Source organism: Thalassophryne amazonica, chromosome 9, assembly GCF_902500255.1.
Source record: "Thalassophryne amazonica chromosome 9, fThaAma1.1, whole genome shotgun sequence".
Classification (NCBI taxonomy): domain Eukaryota; kingdom Metazoa; phylum Chordata; class Actinopteri; order Batrachoidiformes; family Batrachoididae; genus Thalassophryne; species Thalassophryne amazonica.
In genome coordinates this window covers 5,119,216-5,145,796 of record NC_047111.1, presented here as the reverse complement: position 1 = coordinate 5,145,796, position 26,581 = coordinate 5,119,216, and the positions used below count along the sequence as shown (strand labels likewise).

General features: G+C 40.8%; 1 protein-coding gene across 2 annotated transcripts in view; it reads left to right on the top strand.

Annotated features, from left to right (window-relative positions):
* The first annotated feature begins 7,384 nt into the window (after positions 1-7,384).
* LOC117516678 (flotillin-2a) overlaps positions 7,385-26,581 on the top strand; it is a 74,332-nt gene continuing 55,135 nt past the window's right edge. For both annotated transcript variants that reach the window (XM_034177521.1, XM_034177520.1), the window contains exon 1: positions 7,385-7,584. In XM_034177521.1, the coding sequence (XP_034033412.1) occupies positions 7,536-7,584 (49 nt within the window). In that variant the 5' untranslated portion in view covers positions 7,385-7,535. The remainder of the gene's footprint in view (positions 7,585-26,581) is intronic.

Sequence of the window (26,581 nt, the reverse complement as noted above, 5' to 3'; positions counted from 1 at the left end):
TCTAGTCCCCGTCAGTACTCTAGCTGCAGCATTTTGAATTAACTGGAGGCTTTTTAGGGAACTTTTAGGATAATTGGCAAAGCTTCTGGGGAAAACCTGGTCTTGTTAGGAGAGACGGCATCCATCCCACTTTGGATGGAGCAGCTCTCATTTCTAGAAATCTGGCCAATTTTCTTAAATCCTCCAAACTGTGACTATCCAGGGTTGGGACCAGGAAGCAGAGTTGTAGTCTTACACACCTCTCTGCAGCTTCTCTCCCCCTGCCATCCCATCATTACCCCATCACGGTAGAGACGGTGCCTGCTCCCAGACCACCAACAACCAGTAAAAATCTATTTAAGCATAAAAATTCAAAAAGAAAAAATAATATAGCACCTTCAACTCCACCACAGACTAAAACAGTTAAATGTGGTCTATTAAACATTAGGTCTCTCTCTTCTAAGTCCCTGTTAGTAAATGATATAATAATGGATCAACATATTGATTTATTCTGCCTTACAGAAACCTGGTTACAGCAGGATGAATATTGTTGTGAAAGTGTAGGAACACGGACCCACAACAGGGGGCGCAAATGAACGGACAATGGAGGAGTCGAATAACACTGCTTTTACTGCTGTGAAACAGGCACAACAAATACAACCGATTACAATATTGAAATGGAGTCCAATTACAACGGTGTCGTGTGGGCAGGCTCGACGATAGGAGACGTCTGTCCAAGTCGAACCGGAACCAACCCGATTTCCTCTGCCACCGAACCCCGGGAATACTGGAGCCGCCAAGTCCCGAATTCCCAGGTGGCCACTGCCTCCGCTCGTCGGATCCGGTACTGCTGGCAAGAAACAGAAACAGTCAGGTGTGGATGCGGCTGCACCCAGCAACACGGAGGGTGGAGAGTCCACCTCCACCTCTCGTCAACAACAATGTAGGAAGGTGAGTACTTATCCGAATGTTGTCTAGTAGTCAGCTGTCCTACAGATAATCAAACGAGAATACAATTAAAGTCACACGTGTGTGCAGGCTGAGATGGTTACCTCTTTGGTAAGGCGATATCTCGGCAAATGAGGTGGAGATGCCGTCCTGTTGATATACCTCCTTGTTAATTGGGATCAGCTGTCTCCAGTGATGGGTGGCAGCTGTCATCCTGGCTGCTCCTGTAAGACGGCAGCGCCCTCTGGTGCCTGGAGCCCGCACTCCAGGCAGGGCGCCCTCTAGTGGCGGTGGGCCAGCAGTACCTCCTCTTCAGCGGCCCACACAACAGAATATGTTAGTTTAAATGAGTCAACACCCCCGAGTCACACTAAGTGCCAGAATGCTCGTAGCACGGATAATTATAGTGGGCGATTTTAACATCCACACAGATGCTGAGAATGACAGCCTCAACACTGCATTTAATCTATTGTTAGACTTGATTGGCTTTGCTCAAAATGTAAATGAGTCCACCCACCACTTTAATCATACCTTAGATCTTGTTCTGACTTATGGTATGGAAATTGAAGACTTAACAGTATTCCCTGAAAACCCCCTTCTGTCTGATCATTTCTTAATAACATTTACATTTACTCTGATGGACTACCCAGTAGTGGGGAATAAGTTTCATTACAGTAGAAGTCTTTCAGAAAGCGCTGTAACTAGGTTTAAGGATATGATTCCTTCTTTATGTTCTCCAATGCCATATACCAACACAGGGCAGAGTAGCTAACTAAACTCTGTGAGTGAGATAGATTATCTCGTCAATAGTTTTATATCCTCATTGAGGACAACTTTGGATGCTGTAGCTCCTCTGAAAAAGAGAGCCTTAAATCAGAAGTGCCTGACTCCGTGGTATAACTCACAAACTTGCAGCTTAAAGCAGATAACCCGTAAGTTGGAGAGGAAATGGCGTCTCACTAATTTAGAAGATCTTCACTTAGCCTGGAAAAAGAGTCTGTTGCTCTATAAAAAAGCCCTCCGTAAAGCTAGGACATCTTTCTACTCATCACTAATTGAAGAAAATAAGAACAACCCCAGGTTTCTTTTCAGCACTGTAGCCAGGCTGACAAAGAGTCAGAGCTCTATTGAGCCGGGTATTCCTTTAACTTTAACTAGTAATGACTTCATGACTTTCTTTGCTAATAAAATTTTAACTATTAGAGAAAAAAATACTCATAACCATCCCAAAGACATATTGTTCTCTTTGGCTGCTTTCAGTGATGCCGGTATTTGGTTAGACTCTTTCTCTCCGATTGTTCTGTCTGAGTTATTTTCATTAGTTACTTCCTCCAAACCATCAACATGTCTATTACACCCCATTCCTACCAGGCTGCTCAAGGAAGCCCTACCATTAATTAATGCTTCAATCTTAAATATGATCAATCTATCTTTATTAGTTGGCTATGTACCACAGGCTTTTAAGGTAGCAGTAATTAAACCATTACTTAAAAAGCCATCACTTGACCCAGCTATCTTAGCTAATTATAGGCCAATCTCCAACCTTCCTTTTCTCTCAAAAATTCTTGAAAGGGTAGTTGTAAAACAGCTAACTGATCATCTGCAGAGGAATGGTCTATTTGAAGAGTTTCAGTCAGGGTTTAGAATTCATCATAGTACAGAAACAGCATTAGTGAAGGTTACAAATGATCTTCTTATGGCCTCAGACAGTGGACTCATCTCTGTGCTTGTTCTGTTAGACCTCAGTGCTGCTTTTGATACTGTTGACCATAAAATTTTATTACAGAGATTAGAGCATGCCATAGGTATTAAAGGCACTGCGCTGTGGTGGTTTGAATCATATTTATCTAATAGATTACAATTTGTTCATGTAAATGGGGAATCTGTTGTGAAAGTGTAGGAACATGGACCCACAACAGGGGGCGCAAATGAACGGACAATGGAGGAATCAAATAACACTGTTTTACTGTTGTGAAAAAGGCACAACGAATACAATCGATTACAATATGGAGATTGAGTCTAATTACAACGGTGTCGTGTGGGCAGGCTCGACGATAGGAGACGTCTGTCCAAGTCGAACCGGAACCAACCCGATTTCCTCTGCCACCGAACCCCGGGAATACTGGAGCCGCCAAGTCCCGAATTCCCAGGTGGCCACTGCCTCCGCTCGTCGGATCCGGTACTGCTGGCAGGAAACAGAAACAGTCAGGTGTGGATGCGGCTGCACCCAGCAACACGGAGGGTGGAGAGTCTACCTCCACCTCTCGTCAACAACAATCAAGAAATGTAGGAAGGTGAGTACTTATCCGAACGATGTCTGGTAGTCAGCTGTCCTACAGATAATCACAAGAACACAATTAAAGTCACACGTATGTGTAGGCTGAGTTTGTTACCTCTTTGGTAAGGCGATATCTCGGCAAATGAGGTGGAGATGCCGTCCTGCTGATATACCTCCTTATTGATTGGGATCAGCTGTCTCCAGTGATGGGTGACAGCTGTCATCCTGGCTGCTCCCGTAAGGCGGCAGCGCCCTCCGGTGCCTGGAGCCCGCACTCCAGGCAGGGCGCCCTCTAGTGGTGGTGGGCCAGCAGTACCTCCTCTTCAGCGGCCCACACAACAGAATCTTCTTCACAGACTAAGGTTAATTATGGAGTTCCACAAGGTTCTGTGCTAGGACCAATTTTATTCACTTTATACATGCTTCCCTTAGGCAGTATTATTAGACAGCATTGCTTAAATTTTCATTGTTACGCAGATGATACTCAGCTTTATCTATCCATGAAGCCAGAGGACACACACCAATTAGCTAAACTGCAGGATTGTCTTACAGACATAAAGACATGGATGACCTCTAATTTCCTGCTTTTAAACTCAAATAAATCTGAAGTTATTGTACTTGGCCCCACAAATCTTAGAAACATGGTGTCTAACCAGATCCTTACTCTGGATGGCATTACCCTGATCTCTAGTAATACTGTGAGAAATCTTGGAGTCATTTTTGATCAGGATATGTCATTCAAAGCGCATATTAAACAAATATGTAGGACTGCTTTTTTGCATTTGCGCAATATCTTTAAAATTAGAAAGGTCTTGTCTCAGAGTGATGCTGAAAAACTAATTCATGCATTTATTTCCTCTAGGCTGGACTATTGTAATTCATTATTATCAGGTTGTCCTAAAAGTTCCCTGAAAAGCCTTCAGTTAATTCAAAATACTGCAGCTAGAGTACTGACAGGGACTAGAAGGAGAGAGCATATCTCACCCATATTGGCCTCTCTTCATTGGCTTCCTGTTAATTCTAGAATAGAATTTAAAATTCTTCTTCTTACTTATAAGGTTTTGAATAATCAGGTCCCATCTTATCTTAGGGACCTCATAGTACCATATCACCCCAATAGAGCGCTTCGCTCTCAGACTGCAGGCTTACTTGTAGTTCCTAGGGTTTGTAAGAGTAGAATGGGAGGCAGAGCCTTCAGCTTTCAGGCTCCTCTCCTGTGGAACCAGCTCCCAATTCAGATCAGGGAGACAGACACCCTCTCTACTTTTAAGATTAGGCTTAAAACTTTCCTTTTTGCTAAAGCTTATAGTTTGGGCTGGATCAGGTGACCCTGAACTATCCCTTAGTTATGCTGCTATAGACTTAGACTGCTGGGGGGTTCCCATGATTTTTTCTCTTTTTGCTCTGTATGCACCACTCTGCATTTAATCATTAGTGACTGATCTCTGCTCCCCTCCACAACATGTCTTTTTCCTGGTTCTCTCCCTCAGCCCCAACCAGTCCCAGCAGAAGACTGCCCCTCCCTGAGCCTGGTTCTGCTGGAGGTTTCTTCCTGTTAAAAGGGAGTTTTTCCTTCCCACTGTCGCCAAGTGCTTGCTCACAGGGGGTCGTTTTGACCATTGGGGTTTTTCTGTAATTATTGTATGGCCTTGCCTTACAATATAAAGCGCCTTGGGGCAACTGTTTGTTGTGATTTGGCGCTATTTAAATAAAATTGATTTGATTTGATTTGATAGTTCTTTACTTTTGGTTAAAAACACTCAGAGAATGGGAACTTATGTTTTGTTCCACATGTACACGTTCAGGGGATACAGTTAATTGGTGCACACTAGGAGCCACACGAAGCGAAGGTGTGTCTTGTGTTGAGAGGAAGCTGTGTGAAGTCACCTATAAAGGTGACAGTACCACAGAACCCAACAAAATGTTTTGTTGGGTTCTGTGGTACTGCTTTATTCATCTGCTTATGTGAATTTCTTTTTGTGTGTGTAAGTCATCAGTATTTTGTGAGCTAATTTATGTTTTTATATTTCTCTGTTTTAGTTCTGATGGTATTATTGGGGCATGTGAAGGTATGTTTACCAAATTAAATGTCTGTTAAAACACAAGAATGATGCTGAGCCTTGACTGAACTCAAAAGGAGTAACAAACATACCTTTTTAATATTCTCCAATAAATGCCTTTGTTTAGAGGTTGTGAAGTCAAACAGAACATTGCCGCAGCCTGCAGACAGTCTCCTCTGTGTGAATCTGACCCCATCAGATCTTATACAGATAATCAATGATTATGAGTTCAATGGGACGAATATTTCATGAGGTGCAAGCTGGAACAAACCATTCAACAAGCCTCATTGAATGGTTTGTTCCAGCTTTCACCTCATGAAATATTCGTCCCATTGAAAGAATGTAAAAACATTCATTATTTGTTTTATATAATGGCTAAAATAGATCATTGTCATTTGATATTTTATTAATTTATAAACAACGGAAAAGGGACTTACATTTTGGTGTTCCACTGTAACATATAGTCCATTGATGCTGTGCACTGACTTCGGACTTCCATTAAAAAAAAAGACTTTGTGTAGTTCCTCAGTCCAGCCAAAAATCACATCAGCGTTCCATCTGAACAGGTCTTCATGCATCCAGACGGCTTACAGCGGAGTGGATTTTGTGTGTGTCTGTGTGTGTGTGTGTGTGTGTGTGTGTGTGTGTGTGTGTGTGTGTGTGTGTGTGTGTGTGTGTGTGTAGCAGCATCAGTTAGCTCAATCAAATCATCGTGTCGTCCCCCGCACGCACACACACAACCGCTCGGTTGACAGTGTACCTCCTCAGTGCAGCGAAAAAAAAAATCACATTAGAAATTAGTCCAGGTTTTCTTTCTTTCTTCCTGTTAACAGACAGCACAGTGGATTTGTTTTGTGTGTGTGTGTGTGTGTGTGTATACCTTCTGCTGGAGGTTTCTTCCTGTTAAAAGGGAGTTTTTCCTTCCCACTGTAGCCAAGTGCTTGCTCACAGGGGGTCGTTTTGACCGTTGGGGTTTTACATAATTATTGTATGGCCTTGCCTTACAATATAAAGCGCCTTGGGGCAACTGTTTGTTGTGATTTGGCGCTATATAAAAAAAATTGATTGATTGATTGATTGATATCTTACAAGAATTATCAGCATCAGTTAGCTCAATCAAATTATGTCTCCTGCGCACACACACACGCAACCTGGTCGGCGCTTATGTGTTTGTGTACAACAAAAAAAGACTGTGTATGTCCTCAGTGCAGCGAAAAAAATCACATCAGAAATGAGTCCAGCTTTTGTTCTTTCTTCCTGCTAATAGCCTCTAGGCAGCACACTGGATTTGTTTTGTGTGCCGTATGCGCACGTACTTGTGCACATGCATGCACTCGTGCACGCGCATTTGCACAATCACGTGTGCGTGCGCGATCACATGTGCGCGCACATGAGAGTGCAATGGTACTAAACGTATGGAACCAAGTTTGCACTCCAAATGAAACCAAGCCACACTCTAAATGCAATGCAACACAGATGGGATGAATTAATCCATGTCATGTGACATACAAAGCACCAATCAAATGACACGGATCGACTCAGCCATTATATAATAGCTACGAAGCATTTTCTGCTGTGATTTGTATTCACAAAAGTTGAAGGATGACATGAATGGGTTCAGTTTTAAATGATTTATAGTGAATAGTATCTAAAAAATTATGCACTTAACTCTTTAGCTGCTCCCCCAGCACCCACTAAAAATTTGACTACGCCCCTGTTCTGAAAAAATGTATCTGTAAAGCACTGTAGAAAGTATAATTTAAATTTGAAATGAAAATTGGAAACTTGGTATCCTATTGCTGCACAATGTGATATAAATGCACGGTTTCATAAAGGAAAAGTAGAGCGATTTCTGCTTCGGTTTACATCCAACAGAAGACTTTTAAAGAACCACGCCCATTATGTAATGATCCTCTGCAGCCTCTGCACAGATGGCGGGGATATTTTATCAAGTTTACCAAAAAAATAATGAGGTAAGAACAAGACTGTACTAATGTAACCTTCAAAGTAAAAGAAAAGATCGTAATTAAACAGTGACATTTATTCATGCCTTTATTTTGAAAATCTCAAAGAGAAATAGTTTTCCTGATTTAGAGTACTTGACAATCCATAATCGACTCCATTTTGGGAGGGGGAAAAACGATAATAGGGGCGGGGAGCAAGGAATCGGGATATTTGGTGGAAAAAAAGAGATTAAAACGTTTGTTTTTAGTGGAGTTACTTTTGTATGCTTCGGCTAGACTTGGATAAGTGTGATTTTCGTCGGTAATATGGGAAACTGCCACACTGTGGGACCAAACGAGGCCCTTGTTGTTTCAGGTAATGTGACGCTTCTGTCGAAGAATAACATTTATAACCAAACGTTCTTTAAATGTCTGTGGGGGAATACACAATATATTTATAAGGAAACGTACTTTAAATGTGCTGCACACTGTGTTCAGAGGCATGTATTTAAGGTAGGGTTATTTCAGACAGCTGTTAGTTCGGACGGACGGGACCGAAATCGCTTTTTTTTGGGGGGGGGGGGGGGGGGAGGGGCAATACGTAACCATATTAATTTTACAAAATTCTGTTCGTACCAGCGCTTCTGATTGGTCAGTCCAGGTCATGTGTTGATGACGGTAAACATCTTGACGTGTTTTCTATCCGTCTGTCAGGCGATGTTACATTTTGACGTGTTCGACGATCTTAAACACTTTCTGTGGTTCCAACAAATTTGTAATCATGTATTTTTTTCTAACTTTACCACAATCATTGAATACCTGAAGTAGGAAAACAAAACCTTTAACATGATTTGATTGCGAATCTGTTCCACAACCTCAATTTAATTTAATTTAGCTTAACCTTTATTTAACCAGGTTAGTCCCATTGAGACCAAGATCTCTTTTACAAAGGAGACCTGGATAATGATACGAGCGTCACACGCGCGGTGGTGCAAAGCTCGCTCTATGGTGGGCGAAGACACAAACCGAAAATCGCACAAAAAAATCTGCCCAGTGGAGAAAAGCCACAATCCGATCAACATTGTTGTAAAAAGCCACAAACTGATGGTATACGAAGGCGCAAACCGGACATGACATAGTGAGATGCTGAATAGCACTGGTACCACAGTCTTATAGAGGGTTCTCAATCACGTGACCGATTTGCTGCAGGACAGGTGCCGTCTCCATTCTGGATTACAAGGAGGCTGGCACGTGATAGAAAAATGGAGAGAATGTACAGTTATTACGATGCTTTAAATCCTCGAGATAAAGCTGTCGTGATAGATGTGTAGCAGTTGGTTCAGTGGATCCATATCTTATACCAGATAGTGAATTTAGTGGTGATGTAACGAACTGGCCGACAGTGTCACACTGCGATATTGTCAACTAGGAAGCTGCCGACCAGGTCAGCCTCGCCGGCCTCCTGCAGAGCATCACAGCGGAGCTCTGAAAGCGGAGGTCGTCCTGAAGTGGTACGTGCATGATGCACTGAGTGTTTCTTTCTCTTTTTGCTCTGTATGCACCATTCTGCATTTAATCATTAGTGATTGATCTCTGCTCCCCTCCACAGCATGTCTTTTTCTTGATTCTCTCCCCTCAGCCCCAACCAGTCCCAGCAGAAGACTGCCCCTCCCTGAGCCTGGTTCTGCTGGAGGTTTCTTCCTGTTAAAAGGGAATTTTTCCTTCCCACTGTCGCCAAGTGCTTGATCACAGGGGGTCGTTTTGACCGTTGGGGTTTTTACGTAATTATTGTATGGCCTTGCCTTACAATATAAAGCGCCTTGGGGCAACTGTTTGTTGTGATTTGGCGTTATATAAATAAAATTGATTGATTGATTGAAGTCCTGAGTGATTTCTCTCACCAGGCGCTGGAAGGGCAGCTTGCGGATCAGCAGCTCGGTGCTCGAGGACCACAATGTAAATAAGCATGTATTGGAAGTGTTCTTGTGTTATCCTCGGCAGTATTTTTATGTATTCTTATATAATTTTATTGCCGAATAAAATAAAATTCTGGTAGCAGTGGATTTCTGTTTGCGGCAGATCTCTCTCAGCGCCACGGTGCCGTGAGGCTTCTTCACACTGACGTTGAAGCTTCTGCAGTTGTTCACCAAATGCACGTAGTGTATCACAGCAGCCGCCGTGTCGTAATCCAGAATGGCCGCGGGACACAAAGTGACGTGACCGATACGTCACGTGAAAACCTTCTATACAAAGAGACTGGTAGCGTATTTTTGAAAACACGGCTGTGATTGGTCCATCTGATACGTCAGCTGCTATTGGCTATCATGCCACACTCTGTGATTGGCTGTGGCGTAACTGCCGAAAATGTAAGTTGGTTCCACTCCTCCAGAGACTGTGGTGCCAGTGCTAAGTTGTAAACAAAGGCTGCAGCCAATCAGAGAGCGGCGTGTCTCAGCCAATCAGCAAAATGTCAGAATCCTGACTAAGTCACATGACCAAATAACCTGATACCACTCCTTTGCATTGGCTGGAGGAGTGGGACCAACTTAGATGCTGATGAGTTTAGCTCGTTCATGTCTGCGACGTATACATATTAAAGTTTCCATTTCACCTAACCTGCAGTTCTTCGGAAAAAGTCCAACGCCCTCTACTTAGACCACAGTTTAATTTAAAACCTGACCTTAATCCTGAACCTAACCCCTGACACGGCTGCGTACAAATAAAATTTGGAATTATTAACTACGTACGGAGAGGAACTTTATGTTTTTCCACATCTTATCAACTTTAGATGTAGACTGTGATCATTTACATTTAAACTAAATATTTACAATTTAAATCAATATGATTCCCCCCGTGTGTGTGTGTCTGTCTCCCTGACGTCAGCACTACATGTCAAGTTCCATCATGGAGATGTCTCTGTAAGGTCTTTTGCTAATCAGCAATATGTCTGGATTTAGTCAAGGACGACCATTAGATACTGTTTTAACGACTTAAAGCGTCAGTTCTAGGTGATATGCTATAATCACAACCTTTATATTTACACCAAACTAGCTCCTATTAGTAATAATTATTATTTGAAATATTTTAAGCAACTGTAATGTACGGAAAAGATTTATATTATTTATATTAAATCAACCTGGCAGGGCTCAACAGCAATGCTTGCCTGCTCGGATTTTCACACCCTCATTTGCCCAATGTAACAACTTCATTTTCAACCCTATTTACAATAAAATCTGGTTTAAAAAAATCAGCATATTTCAGTGATGTTCCTGTGCACTAGAGGAGCTAGTCTTTTATCCTTGGGGTGGCTAGAGGGTGGCCAAGACTATTTCAGGGGGTCCACAAATTATGACAGTTAATTTAATTTGTTTGCAATCAGAGTCTGTAAATGTTGAAATATATTGAAGTAGATAAATATTAAGCACATAAGAGATGAGATTTTAGTATGTAATTGATTTTAGTATGTAATTTGCAGTTTATTAACAATGTACAAAATGTAAAACAATCAATTTTTCAACAGCACCAACACATGACACTATTTTGACATGAATGAAAATATACACACACACACACACACATAGAATTACTCACACAGTTAAGATGCCTTGACACTTGCACAAATTTGATCCGTGCACTGGTACGCAATCTGCCGTGTCAGAGAGTAAGTCGTTGTAAACTGCACGCAACTGCGTGCAAGTGCGCAGAGAAAATTTTGAAATGTTCAAAATCTCTGGCATGCATTAATTTTGTGAACTACTTGTGAACATTGCACAAACAATTCAAAAACACTGAGTGCGAGTCACTACGTCAGCGCACCGCATCACAGCACAGCTCATCTGAATGATTATGATAATGTTAAATCTATCATAAACATAATTTTACAGATACTCATAAGTATGAATGAAAATGCGACTGTTTTACCAAGCCATTACAATATAAATATTACAAATAATTACATTTGAGATTATTCCAAATGCGTTCTCCACGTCATGAACCGTACGAGAACAGCCGCAGCTGTAGAAAATTCCTCTGATTTCAGAGCGATTAGGGGTGGTTTCATCAGCCAAACTCTTAGAGCAAATGATTAATCCGCTACGAAATAATTATTTTATATAACGCAGTGTCCAGTGGCACAAAGTGCGGCGTCCAGCGGAACACAGCGGGTCGCATTGGCACTACGAATTGTTCAGTAGTGTGAGGGTTAAATGCGTGCAAGTGCTAAGGTGTCTTTATACACACACACACACACACACACACACACACACACACACACCGCAGGCTGGCGGGCTGGGTTGTGCCTGACACTGACTCTCCTGACTGGTCCCAGCATGGGAGCTGCCAGGACTGCTGAGTTCTGTCTTTGCCTGATCTGTGCCTGATTTGCTTCTTTTTACAAAGAAGTCATAAATCATGTCCCGTCTTTTCATTATCAGCTGACCCTATGAAAAAATAAGCCAGTCTAGTTACTCCGAGCATCACATACAATTACACAATGTTATTAAATCCCCACTTCCAGCCTAAAAAATGTCAGGACAAATAGACCCCAGTAAATGTAAATTAATATTCAAACCTTTGAGCTAGTTGACAGTAGGACTGCACGATATGGCCAAATAAATATCTCTATTGATATGATATGACTATGATTTCACACGGACTCTGTTGTTTTCTCTGGGCCCCTCCCCAATCAGACCGGGAGTGACATGTTTAGCCGCATGTTCTCCTTGAATTGCTGGCTGTCTGAGTGGTGTCCAAAAAATGAGGTGGGCTTCATTGATAATTGGCAAAGCTTCTGGGGAAAACCTGGTCTTGTTAGGAGAGACGGCATCCATCCCACTTTAGATGGAGCAGCTCTCATTTCTAGAAATCTGGCCAATTTTCTTGGATCCTCCAAACTGTGACTGTCTAGCGTTGGGACCAGGAGGCAGAGCTGTGGTCTTATACACCTTTCTGCAGCTTCTCTCCCCCTGCCATCCCCTCATTACCCCATCCCGTAGAGACGGTGCCTGCTTCCAGACCACCAATAACCAGCAAAAATCTATTTAAGCAAAAAAATTCAAAAAGAAAAAATAATATAGCACCTTCAACTGCACCACAGACTAAAACAGTTAAATGTGGTCTATTAAACATTAGGTCTCTCTCTTCTAAGTCCCTGTTGGTAAATGATATAATAATTGATCAACGTATTGATTTATTCTGCCTAACAGAAACCTGGTTACAGCAGGATGAATATGTTAGTTTAAATGAGTCAACACCCCCGAGTCACACTAACTGTCAGAATGCTCGTAGTACGGGCCGGGGCGGAGGATTAGCAGCAATCTTCCATTCCAGCTTATTAATTAATCAAAAACCTAGACAGAGCTTTAATTCATTTGAAAGCTTGTCTCTTAGTCTTTTCCATCCAAATTGGAAGTCCCAAAAAACAGTTTTATTTGTTATTATCTATCGTCCACCTGGTCGTTACTGTGAGTTTCTCTGTGAATTTTCAGACCTTCTGTCTGACTTAGTGCTTAGCTCAGATAAGATACTTATAGTGGGCGATTTTAACATCCACACAGATGCTGAGAATGACAGCCTCAACACTGCATTTAATCTATTATTAGACTCTATTGGCTTTGCTCAAAAAGTAAATGAGTCCACCCACCACTTTAATCATATCTTAGATCTTGTTTTGACTTATGGTATGGAAATAGAAGACTTAACAGTATTCCCTGAAAACTCCCTTCTGTCTGATCATTTTTTAATAACATTTACATTTACCCTGATGGACTACCCTGCAGTGGGGAATAAGTTTCATTACACTAGAAGTCTTTCAGAAAGCGCTGTAACTAGGTTTAAGGATATGATTCCTTCTTTATGTTCTCTATTGTCATATACCAACACAGAGCAGAGTAGCTACCTAAACTCTGTAAGAGAGTTAGAGTATCTCATCAATAGTTTTACATCCTCATTGAAGACAACTTTGGATGCTGTAGCTCCTCTGAAAAAGAGAGCTTTAAATCAGAAGTGCCTGACTCCGTGGTATAACTCACAAACTCGTAGCTTAAAGCAGATAACCCGTAAGTTGGAGAGGAAATGGCGTCTCACTAATTTAGAAGATCTTCACTTAGCCTGGAAAAAGAGTTTGTTGCTCTATAAAAAAGCCCTCCGTAAAGCTAGGACATCTTTCTACTCATCACTAATTGAAGAAAATAAGAACAACCTCAGGTTTCTTTTCAGCACTGTAGCCAGGCTGACAAAGAGTCAGAGCTCTATTGAGCTGAGTATTCCATTAACTTTAACTAGTAATGACTTCATGACTTTCTTTGCTAACAAAATTTTGACTATTAGAGAAAAAATTACTCATAACCATCCCAAAGATGTATCGTTATCTTTGGCTGCTTTCAGTGATGCCGGTATTTGGTTAGACTCTTTCTCTCCGATTGAGTTATTTTCATTAGTTACTTCATCCAAACCATCAACATGTTTATTAGACCCCATTCCTGCCAGGCTGCTTAAGGAAGTCCTACCATTATTTAATGCTTCAATCTTAAATATGATCAACTTATCTTTGTTAGTTGGCTATGTACCACAGGCTTTTAAGGTGGCAGTAATTAAACCATTACTTAAAAAGCCATCACTTGACCCAGCTATTTTAGCTAATTATAGGCCAATCTCCAACCTTCCTTTTCTCTCAAAGATTCTTGAGAGGGTAGTTGTAAAACAGCTAACTGATCACCTGCAGAGGAATGGTCTATTTGAAGAGGTTCAGGTTTTAGAATTCATCATAGTACAGAAACAGCATTAGTGAAGGTTACAAATGATCTTCTTATGGCTTCGGACAGTGGACTTATCTCTGTGCTTGTTCTGTTGGACCTCAGTGCTGCTTTTGATACTGTTGACCATAAAATTTTATTACAGAGATTAGAGCATGTCATAGGTATTAAAGGCACTGCGCTGCGGTGGTTTGAATCATATTTGTCTAATAGATTACAGTTTGTTCATGTAAATGGGGAATCTTCTTCACAGACTAAAGTTAATTATGGAGTTCCACAAGGTTCTGTGCTAGGACCAATTTTATTCACTTTATACATGCTTCCCTTAGGCAGTATTATTAGACGGTATTGCTTAAATTTTCATTGTTACGCAGATGATACCCAGCTTTATCTATCCATGAAGCCAGAGGACACACACCAATTAGCTAAACTGCAGGATTGTCTTACAGACATAAAGACATGGATGACCTCTAATTTCCTGCTTTTAAACTCAGATAAAACTGAAGTTATTGTACTTGGCCCCACAAATCTTAGAAGCATGGTGTCTAACCAGATCTTTACTCTGGATGGCATTTCCCTGACCTCTAGTAATACTGTGAGAAATCTTGGAGTCATTTTTGATCAGGATATGTCATTCAAAGCGCATATTAAACAAATATGTAGGACTGCCTTTTTGCATTTACGCAATATCTCTAAAATCAGAAAGGTCTTGTCTCAGAGTGATGCTGAAAAACTAATTCATGCATTTATTTCCTCTAGGCTGGACTATTGTAATTCTTTATTATCAGGTTGTCCTAAAAGTTCCCTAAAAAGCCTTCAGTTAATTCAAAATGCTGCAGCTAGAGTACTGACGGGGACTAGCAGGAGAGAGCATATCTCACCCGTGTTGGCCTCTCTTCATTGGCTTCCTGTTAATTCTAGAATAGAATTTAAAATTCTTCTTCTTACTTATAAGGTTTTGAATAATCAGGTCCCATCTTATCTTAGGGACCTCGTAGTACCATATCACCCTAATAGAGCGCTTCGCTCTCAGACTGCAGGCTTACTTGTAGTTCCTAGGGTTTGTAAGAGTAGAATGGGAGGCAGAGCCTTCAGCTTTCAGGCTCCTCTCCTGTGGAACCAGCTCCCAATTCAGATCAGGGAGACAGATACCCTCTCTACTTTTAAGATTAGGCTTAAAACTTTCCTTTTCGCTAAGGCTTATAGTTAGGGCTGGATCGGGTGACCCTGGACTATCCCTTGGTTATGCTGCTTTAGACGTAGACTGTGGGGGGGTTCCCATGATGCACTGTTTCTTTCTCTTTTTGCTCTGTATGCATCACTCCGCATTTAATCATTAGTGATCGATCTCTGCTCCCCTCCACAGCATGTCTTTTTCCTGGTTCTTTCCCTCAGCCCCAACCAGTCTCAGCAGAAGACTGCCCCTCCCTGAGCCTGGTTCTGCTGGAGGTTTCTTCCTGTTAAGAGGGAGTTTTTCCTTCCCACTGTTGCCAAGTGCTTGCTCACAGGGGGTCGTTTTGACTGTTGGGGTTTTTCATAATTATTGTATGGCCTTGCCTTACAATATAAAGCGCCTTGGGGCAACTGTTTGTTGTGATTTGGCGCTATATAAAAAAAAAGTTGATTGATTGATTGAAAGTACTGCAACAGTGAAAATTAACCATTCTTAAACAAAACAGTAATTCCACACTCATTTTGCACTCATCATAAGGTTGAGATATAGCCAATTGAAAAATACTCAGGGACATGTGTATTTTAAGTGAAATGCATTGTTCTGGTGTCACTCAGGGAGCAAAATTAAAAGTTTATAAAAAAAAAGGCTTATTGGACTTATTAAACTAAGCTTATCTTCTTCTACATCCTGTTCCTTCAAATAACTACTAACTGTCTTTGCGTATCAATAAAAGACTCAACTTCTAGATGTCTTGTGCTGTAATGTAACATAACTGCTGTGAAACTATCATTAAATAAGGTGTTATTGTTGTAATTCACTGGCTTTCATACCGTCACCACTCTCACCTCGCTTCACTGCAGCTAACACAACAGCACCATGATGAAGTTAGTTTCAGGTTGGGTATTCAACAGATATTCGGATATCTGTTGGGGCTGCAGGATCACAAACAAATGCATGAAAAAAAAATAAATCTAAAATAAAACCCCAAACACTGTCATCATCTTTATGAAAAGCAGTGAATCATAATAGGAACGGCTCACCCGTGTTGTGTTCAACACGACTTGTAAAATCTACACCTCATCCATCACGTTGGACTTCCTACGTACATTTTGTCTTTACATAAAAATACAGCAATAAGTGTCTTTTCACTTTAAAAAAAGTAAAGATTTGCAAGAACACGCTGTCTTTAAAGCAGACACATTAACTGTTGATTTATGCTATGGGAGCTCATCTCGACAGAACACCGGTGCCTTGTTTCTGCTTAAACCTGACTTTGGAATGATGGTTTAAGAGGTTTTACTTTGTCATCTGATGGTTAATAATCACATTATTCCCTTTGATCACTTTAGGTGTAGAGAGTCAGACTCAAGAGAGGTCAGACTCAGACGTGCTGCTGTCACGCCCTGAGAGCTCCCCCGTCTTTTATGATGAAATAATGCTGAATTTAAGTGGAATTGATTTGTTGTACAAAAGCTTCAGATATCTGTCACTGAGACAGATGATGACTGGAGGCAGTTTGAAGCAGAAATGAGGTGATAATCAGTGAATCGTTGCTCACGCTCCGAAATAACACGTGTGCAGTGAAGGCAGGAGGAGTACTAAGGGGGAGTGCTGAGCCGCTCTCAGCCTGACTGTTGCAGACACAGACAGGAACTAACATATGATTTTAAGGTGTACAAATGTTTTTGACCATTAAACTTTACTCACTTTACCAGCAAAAAAAAAAAAGTTAGCTGACTGAGAGTTAGCAGAACTAAATTTAGCAGAAGCTAATTGGTCCGCTGATGGTTTTTAAAGTTAGCCTAAAAGCCTATCCGCTAATGAAAAAGTTACCTTTGCTAATTAGCGGTTAGCGGATTAGCAGAACTGTTCCCACCACTGGGTGGATTACAACTCTTTGTTGTAAATAGTGCCACCTACTGAACAGGAGGGACCTAGCAGTCAATAGGTGTCACTGATTTTCAAATGCAACTGGCTCCTTTCGACCAGACATGTTGTCGTGACCTATCAATCATCTGGGGTGGCACCTGGGATGGCCAATCAAATTTCAGAGGGATCCAGTGCCACCCCAGCCTCCCCTTTAGCTCTTCCCTTGTTCCTGTGGAAGTGTTTTTCTGTTCGTGTTTTAGAATAAATGAGACCCGATTCTCTAAATCCGTGCACATTCTCACCTCGTCTCTGTGTGGTGTCAGAGTGAACAGACATGCCCAGTTCCACATTAAGCACAGAACACAAATAGTATTGCAAAAGCACATTACCACTGGCGCTTGACGATTATTGGCCAGTTCTGCCTTGAGTTGAATGCTGACAGGTAACTTTTTTTAAAAACAGATCTCCAGTCAGCAACTATTGTCCATGGGCAGAGAGATGTCAGACATCTGTTACTGTGTGAGAAATCATCCTTCATTTATGATCGAGCTTGTTCCAGTGTGTTTCTGTAAATGAACCTCGCTGTTTCCTGTCTGACTCACATGTGATCAATAAAAAAGGGAAACCGCTTTGGAATTTTCCATTATGTGCACATGTGAATATCACGTTAGCAGCACGTGGAGGAACACAGACTGCAAACAGTCTCAAAACCTGGAATGACTTCCTCATTGTAAGAGTGATTTAATTCCACGATGTGGTAAAAAAAAGGGCTTTCTTTGTTTGTCATGTTGTTTTTTCCATGAAAGCAAAATAAGAAATAATACTGCTGTTTCTCTCTGAAGTGCTTTTCGAGAATCAAGAGGTGCTTTGATTAAAAACCAAAATGTGATGTGTGATGACTTTTAGACTTTGTGTAAAGTCTTTTTACTCTGTGTCATGGAGCCCTTCCTCCTTCCACTTTAGAGGAATGTCAGTTATGCCACTGACAGACTGGAGCCTCTTGTGTGAAATGTCTGTGCCGCTTTAGTTTGCAGTAGTATCTTGCTGGAGTCGAGTACGCTTTAATCCTAAGAAACTGTCTACTTAGTATCCACAGATGTTGGTGATATTTATTGCTGATTCTGCACAGTACTACTATATTCATAGAAAGAATGGACCAAGACAACATCTAAGTAAAGCTATCTGTAGAAGTGTATTCCAAAAATGCCTGCCTGTCCATGAATATTTGAAGTACAACTCCTAAACCATTTGGTGAATTTCAGTGAAACGTCACATCGTGGTAGCATACGATATGAATATGTAAACGAAGGAAAACGAATTGGATCTGTTGTCATCAGTGGAAGATCATTTCAATTGTGTATTTAATTAATATATGTTGTGATATTGAGTTCATAGGGGCAACTCCTCCTAAACCATTTGATGGATTGTAATGAAACTTCACACAGTGTAGCTCACCACGTGAAGATGTGCACGAAGGAAGATATTTCCGGTTCTCAGTCTTAAAGGGGAGATAAATGGGCTTTTGTTTTCCATCAGTTACATGTGCAGATGTATGTATTTCTTTATTGTACAATTTCAATTCAATTTATTGAAGTTATATTACACCAACTCACAACGTTGTTTCAAGGCACCTCACACAAAAACAATTCAAAAACAAATTAAAATTAATTAAAAGGTTAAAAAGCACAATTTAAAAGAATAAGAAAAAAATAAAGAAATAAAAAGCAATTAACACAATAAAAATTCTAATGACATAAAATGCTATTCTCATAGGCATGGCAGAAAAAATGAGTTTTGAGTCTAGACTTAAGCGTCCACAGAATTGGACTGCCTCACTGACACAGGGAGACTGTTCCACAGATGGCATGGTAAGAGAAAGCTCTTTGACCCGCAGAATTTCTCTTCACCCTAGTAACACAAAGCAGTCCTGCATCCTGCGAACGCAGAGCCCGGGCCGGTACGTAGGGCTTCACCAAATCAGCCAGGTAGCAAGGTGCCAGTCCGTGAACAAATCACAAGTTAACAGTAAAACCTTAAAGTGTGCTCTCACAGAGACAGGAAGCCAGTGAATAGATGCCAGAATGGGGGTAATGTGGTCAAACCTGTGCTTCGTGTCAAAAGTCTGGCAGCAGCATTCTGAACCATCTGGAGATCCCTAATGCTGGACTGTGGTAACCCTGAAAATAGGACATTACAATAATCCAATCTAGAAGAAACGAAAGCATGGATCAAGGTCTCAGCCTCAGCCATAGACAGAATGGGGCGAATAAAAATAGAATAAAACAAACCAGATGTAATCACGTATTTCGCAACAAAAGATTTACTGCCAAAGATATATAATTATGGAAGAAACTAGTGTGGCAGACTAGGGATAATCATTTTGTGAGCTTGATCATAGGTCTCAAGTTGTCGTAGTCATCAATAATGTTATCATTTTGACATCCTTGTAGTTTGGTGGCCCACAGTCTGTCGTTGAAGTATAACTGGAGAACATTTATCTGTTTAGCATATTGGAACTTGCTTCTTACCATCTGGAAATAACGGTGTTGAATAAGTTGTTTAAAATATCTAATGGGGTATATTTCTTCAGTGTGTCGTGTGTGTGTGTGTGTGTGTGTGTGTGTGTGTGTGTGTGTGTTTTGTCAGTACAGTTAGACCACACCTCCTCTGCCTATTAAAGTGTGAGACAGCTGAGAATGTGCAACCATACACATGACATAAAACTATCAGTGTTGACTGATGCAAAATGGGTTGCCAGGAATCTGACTCACCTTTTATCCAAAAGATCACACACATTCACGATCACAAAAATATTAATTACAATGTTTTGAGATAAGTTGTCCATGAAAGATTCAGTTCTGTTCTTACAGGTTCCTGTTGGAAATACTTGTTAAAAGTATAAAATCACACAAATGTTTTATTTTAAAATATGGGCAGCACTTTTATCAACACTTGTTTTACAGTACATCCAGAAAATATTCAGTTCTTCACTTTTTCCATATTTTCTTACAGCCTTATTCCAAAATGGATTAAATAAATTTTTCCTCCCTCAAAATTCTACACACAATACCCCATAATGACAATGTGAACCTCCCTCCCCCCCCAAACCCCTAAGAACTCACATGATTTGAAATCACATGGCAGAATTGAGCTCAGGTGCCTCCTGTTTCTACTGATCATCTTTGAGATGTTTCTACAGCTTAATTGGAGTCCACCTGGGGTGAATTCAGTTCATTGGACTTGATTTGGAAAGACACACCTGTCTACATTAGGGTTGGGTATCGAGAACCAATTCTTTTCGGGTATCGTTAAGAAATGATTCGATCAATCGACATCAATGGCCTTTTTGCTTAACGATTACCTTATCGGTCGTTCAGAGCAGCCGTTGGTTTTGTGGGTATTTGTCGAGAAAATAATCATGTCTCTACGTTGATTACAGTACCGCTGCAGGGTCTGTAATCAACCGTTTCTGCAGCGCGGCTCTTCTTTGAAGCTTGAAGCATTGATCCGACTGCTTCAATGGTTCTTTGTTTTATTTCGCTTTATCTTAATTTTTCCCTGCTAAAACCCCAAAGAGCATATGTCTGTGAGTAATATTTACCTTTTTTTTTATGTAAAACCAACCTGTTGTGGTCTTCTGAAACAGTTGATAGATGTATTTTATAACTTAAAAACGGGACAGATGCTAATGCGTTAGCATGTCTATGGCATTTTTGATGTTAAAGTCAGCATTATGCTCTTTGCATCTCAGCATGTTTGTGTGCATTTGTTTTCTGTATAATAATTAATGGCTCAGTGTTTGTCGTAAAAGAATCAAATGTATTACAAATTGTAATTTTTTTAAATGTATTTTTGTTTATATATTAATAATAATAATAATAGCAACAACAATAATAGTAATAACTAATAATGATACAATACAATTTCAGAGAAAGTAAAAACACAACAGAAAATATAAAACCAACTAACAGTGAACATAAATAAATAAATATAGAAATAAATGTTTCCTGTGAACACCTATTGACTCTTACACCTCCGCTTCATCCCTGTTTTATTTAAGTTTAATGACAATTTGTTTCAGTCAAACCACATTTTCAATTTGTTAATTTCTTCAGTGATTTCCTCCAGAACTATCTGCCAAGCTGGAAAACTGCTGCATCCTAGTAATAGCAGAATACTACTGGAATGAATTTGAATAAGGAAAGTTGGGTTTTTATCTCACCAAAATGGATGCTGCCCTCACTGCAGTTTATTGTCTGGAATAGTCCCAGATTGCATTTCAGAGCTTCTAGAATTCAAACATTTTTGTGCAGGTGGTGTTGGGGGTAATTTTGGGTTACAGCTTTTTTTGTGTTTCACCACTTTCATCCCTGAATATGTCAATCGTGATTCACTTTTGTGCGGATTAAAGTTACTAACTGGGACTCCTGTCGTGTTGGGAGAAAGAAACGAGAATCGTCCTCCGTTCTGTTCACACAGCTCCAAACGCTGCGCGGCTCTCTGCCGAGTCAAGTTAGAACGATAGAGTCCAGTCAGAATTAATAAATTCAAAGCGAAACGCAGTTTAAATTAAATGACACCTCTTTCCAAATGTTGTAATACAAACAAACTGCAATCGATCAAAACGTTTTTTCCACCCAAAACAAGACGTCCTGCGCTGACGTGCAGCAGCCGGCAGAACTCAGCTCAGAGGTACGGAGAGACATTCATGCCAAAATGTCTGAAAGGAAATGCTTTTGACAAAAACTACAGATTTAGTTTATTTTTATTTATGTCCAGAGATGAAGGATCCAGTGACCAATTTAAAATGTTATTGACATAGAAAACCTGTAAAGCCTACTTTTAGTACAACAGAAAATTCACAAGAGGTATTGATAAGGAATAGGATCGATAAGCCAAATCGATAATGGCATAGATCTCGATAAAATCTTATCAATACCCATCCCTACTGCTTAGGGCCCGGTCCCACTGGCGTTTAGGAGGATTTGCGTATGGATTGCGCACAAAATTGGTTCATATTCGCTTAACAGCCGCAATATTCGTGAAACATGCTTGTGTGAGTCGGCCGACATCCGCACACGTCCATAATTATCCGCAGAGGCACGTTTTTCCGTTGCCAGGATTTTTGAGCTGCACAAAATTTTGGCTGCGGATGACATACGCAACACATACACAAACATACTCAATCTATGCGCTGTATATTCGCCGTCATCTGCTGATATCCGCAACTGACAGGGATTTGCGGCTTGGCAGCGGACTGGGACAGTGTATAAAACGGATATTTTGCGTGCCCATCATGTCCACATCACAGACTAAAATAAGTTGTAGCTGCTGCATGCAGATTGGCCACGAATAAAGCGTTTTTATTACGTCTGCTTTGCATCTGATTAGCGGCGGATGCAAATCAGATGCGCTGTTGTCACAGCTGGACGCCGTTCTTTGTTCTACCGGCTGCCACGCGCTCTGTGCTGGATGCTGCGTATATAAAATAATTATTTTGTGGCAGATTAATCATTTTATTGTGCAAATTGGCTGTTGAAAATGGCTCTAATCACCTCCTGAATCACACAGGAAGCTGCAGCTGCAAGCTGCAGAAAGCATTTTGAGCCAGCTAAAAAGGTAATTATTTGACTTGTTTACATTGTCAAGGCTTGATAAAACAGTTGCGTGTTTTTCCTTCTTGTCAGCAGATGTTACAGTATTTATTCCTATGTTTATAACAGATTTAACTTCTTGTTATAATCGTTGAGACGAGCTGCACTCTGATGCGATCCGCTGATGTCACACTCGGTCTGTTCACTGCTTGTTTACTCCAATCAACTTGTCCAAGTCCAGCAAATGCTCCAGAGGCTGTGTTGTTGGTGTGAATAGTGATGCCGACAGCCCGAATGCGCTTCATTTATGACCACAATGCAGATGCCCTGCATGCGCAACACGTGCGCGATGCATTCATAATACACCCGTAATACTGCCGTGATAATCGCAATGCGTTGGATCCGTTTCCTCACTACATACGTTATACATTTGTGATTGTTCATCATATATTCGCTATACATTATTAATATATCCGTAATTCATACTGGGACATTTGTCATTTTTGGCCATTTTTGTTGCGGACAACAACGAATGCCCATAATTTGTGTACTCAATTCATGCCCAATTAATCCTCTCCCCAGTGGGACTGGCCCTTAACCACAAGACCATCACCTCTCCTTTGTCTGATGAGACAAAGATTGGACTCTTTGGCATGAATGCCAGGCATCATATTTTGAAGAAACGGCTAAAAACAGCTTCTTCCCCTGAGCAATATGTACTTCAAACACCCATGGACACACAAACACACTCACCCACAAACCTACTCCCATAAACACCCCCCCCGGACAGCAAACAAACCAACATACCTCCTTAAGCTGGGTAGACACTGTATGATATTTTCAATCGTTGTACTCGGCTCCAGCTCAAACTGTACGACAAAACCGCACAGTGTAAAAGTTCAGAGTGGATGATTTATGTTCTCACACTATATGGCCCGATGCTCTGATGTGATCTGACTACTCACATTGTATGTTAAAACACCACACATTGGATTCGTGTTTCCAGACGCAAAACGTAAACAGAAGCTTTTTTTTCCCCTTTTTTTTCAAACTTTATTTACATTTATTTTTACAAAAACTCTCAATGGGAGACATCAAAGTTTTAACAAAAAAAAAAAACAATACAAGACTTTACATGAGTGGGGAAAAAGAAACCGAAGCTGCTCTCCCAAAGAGATGATCACTGTTTATGCTCTCTCCAATTCCGCATTGGTGTTTGCACATGCACACTACGAGAGGTTGGACGCTTGTAGCGCTGCTTCAAGAGCGTGATACCCTCACAACAGCTGACCAGAATATTTCACTTTTGTCTTGTTCCTGGGTTAAAACCATAATTTCCCATTTCTTCACAACCAATCAAAAGAGAAAAGAGTGGTCTTGACCTCCAAACTTTGGTTTTGTGGTCAGGACAATGAAATTGCAAATTAATCAGTTTTCATTAGTTTTTCATTAGTTCAGTTTTCACTAATTTCTGGAAAAGTTAAGCCTATTTGTCAGAGTTGTGGTCATCATATTTTCTTTTTGTGATCATGTCAAAAGGGTTCAAACATCATTTCAAACATAATACAATGTTGACAAAGCAATTATATTTATGAAAACCTTCCTCATTTGTACAGATTGAGCAAGAACGGTCAAGAACCGGAGAGTAATTTACTGAGGTTTGAAGAATCTCCTTTGTTCATGAATATTTCACTCGTTAATCCAAGAAAATTAAACAACCTTGTGGAACATTCCAGAAATGTGTAGAATACCAAAGAATGTTCTAGAATCTTTGAGAAAACCTACAAGAATCTCATAAAACTTTCTAGAAAATACCAGAAATCTGTAGAACAGTGAAGAATTTTCTAGACTCTTCTAGAATTTTCCATGATGGTTGACAAACAAGTTCAGGAGTATTCTTGAGAGATCAAGATCAGTTAATAGAGAGAAAAGAAGAAGACGAAAAACTCCAACTAAACAAAAAACCCTACTTGGTGTGACCACAGGAGAAAAGATCACATTACATCCACAGAGTGACAAACATGTGGTCTGAAACTGAATGATGCTGTGGTTTATTGTCTCACTTGCATGACTTTCTCTGCAGCACCTGATCACTGAAACCTCTTGCAGAATGTGCTAACTAGGTTACCATCTCAAAGGAATTACCAAAACTGTGGTTACATGTAACTCATGCATCATGAAGTGATTGTACACACTGCACTCGTGTCACCTGCAGTGTGTATGTTTGATACACACATTTTTTGTTGTTGCATCAGGTTAACAATATTGCTTCAGTTGATGACCATATTTTTAGTTATTGACTGAAACAGCCCTCAAACCTGGCTGAGCTTGGTGTAAAACCATGCCGACTTTTGGGTACTTCTAGATCATCATTCTGCTTAAAATAAAACTAATTATAATAAATTCATTAATTAAATAAGATGTTCCAGATTTCACATAAGGTTGAGGAGTCCGGACAGACTAACAAATCAAATCAATTTTATTTATATAGCACCAAATCACAACAAACAGTTGCCCCAAGGCGCTTTATATTGTAAGGCAAAAGCCATACAATAATTACAGAAAAACCCCAACAGTCAAAACGACCCCCTGTGAGCAAGCACTTGGCGACAGTGGAAAGGAAAAACTCCCTTTTAACAGGAAGAAACCTCCAGCAGAACCAGGCTCAGGGAGGGGTAGTCTTCTACTGGGACAGGTTGGGGCTGAGGGGAGCGAATCAGGAAAAAGACATGCTGTGGAAGAGAGCAGAGATCAATCACTAATGATTAAATGCAGAGTGGTGCATACAGAGCAAAAAGAGAAAGAAATACTCAGTGCATCATGGGAACCCCCCAGCAGTCTAAGTCTATAGCAGCATAACTAAGGGATGGTTCAGGGTCACATGATCCAGCCCTAACTATAAGCTTTAGCAAAAAGGAAAGTTTTAAGCCTAATCTTAAAAGTAGAGAGGGTGTCTGTCTCCCTGATCCGAATTGGGAGCTGGTTCCACAGGAGAGGAGCCTGAAAGCTGAAGGCTCTGCCTCCCATTCAATCAGTTCAATCAATTTTATTTATATAGCGCCAAATCACAACAAACGGTTGCCCCAAGGCGCTTTATATTGTAAGGCAAGGCCATACAATAATTACGTAAAACCCCAACGGTCAAAACGACCCCCTGTGAGCAAGCACTTGGCGACAGTGGGAAGGAAAAACTCCCTTTTAACAGGAAGAAACCTCCAGCAGAACCAGGCTCAGGGAGGGGCAGTCTTCTGCTGGGACTGGTTGGGGCTGAGGGAGAGAACCAGGAAAAAGACATGCTGTGGAGGGGAGCAGAGATCAGTCACTAATGATTAAATGCAGAGTGGTGCATACAGAGCAAAAAGAGAAAGAAACACTCAGTGCATCATGGGAACCCCCCAGCAGTCTAAGTCTATAGCAGCATAACTAAGGGATGGTTCAGGGTCACCTGATCCAGCCCTAACTATAAGCTTTAGCAAACAGGAAAGTTTTAAGCCTAATCTTAAAAGTAGAGAGGGTGTCTGTCTCCCTGATCTGAATTGGGAGCTGGTTCCACAGGAGAGGAGCCTGAAAGCTGAAGGCTCTGCTTCCCATTCTACTCTTACAAACCCTAGGAACTACAAGTAAGCCTGCAGTCTGAGAGCGAAGCGCTCTATTGGGGTGATATGGTACTATGAGGTCCCTAAGATAAGATGGGACCTGATTATTCAAAACCTTATAAGTAAGAATTCTAGAATTAACAGGAAGCCAATGAAGAGAGGCCAATATGGGTGAGATATGCTCTCTCCTTCTAGTCCCCGTTAGTACTCTAGTTGCAGCATTTTGAATTAACTGAAGGCTTTTCAGGGAACTTTTAGGACAACCTGATAATAATGAATTACAATAGTCCAGCCTAGAGGAAATAAATGCATGAATTAGTTTTTCAGCATCACTCTGAGACAAGCCCTTTCTAATTTTAGAGATATTGCGTAAATGCAAAAAAAGCAG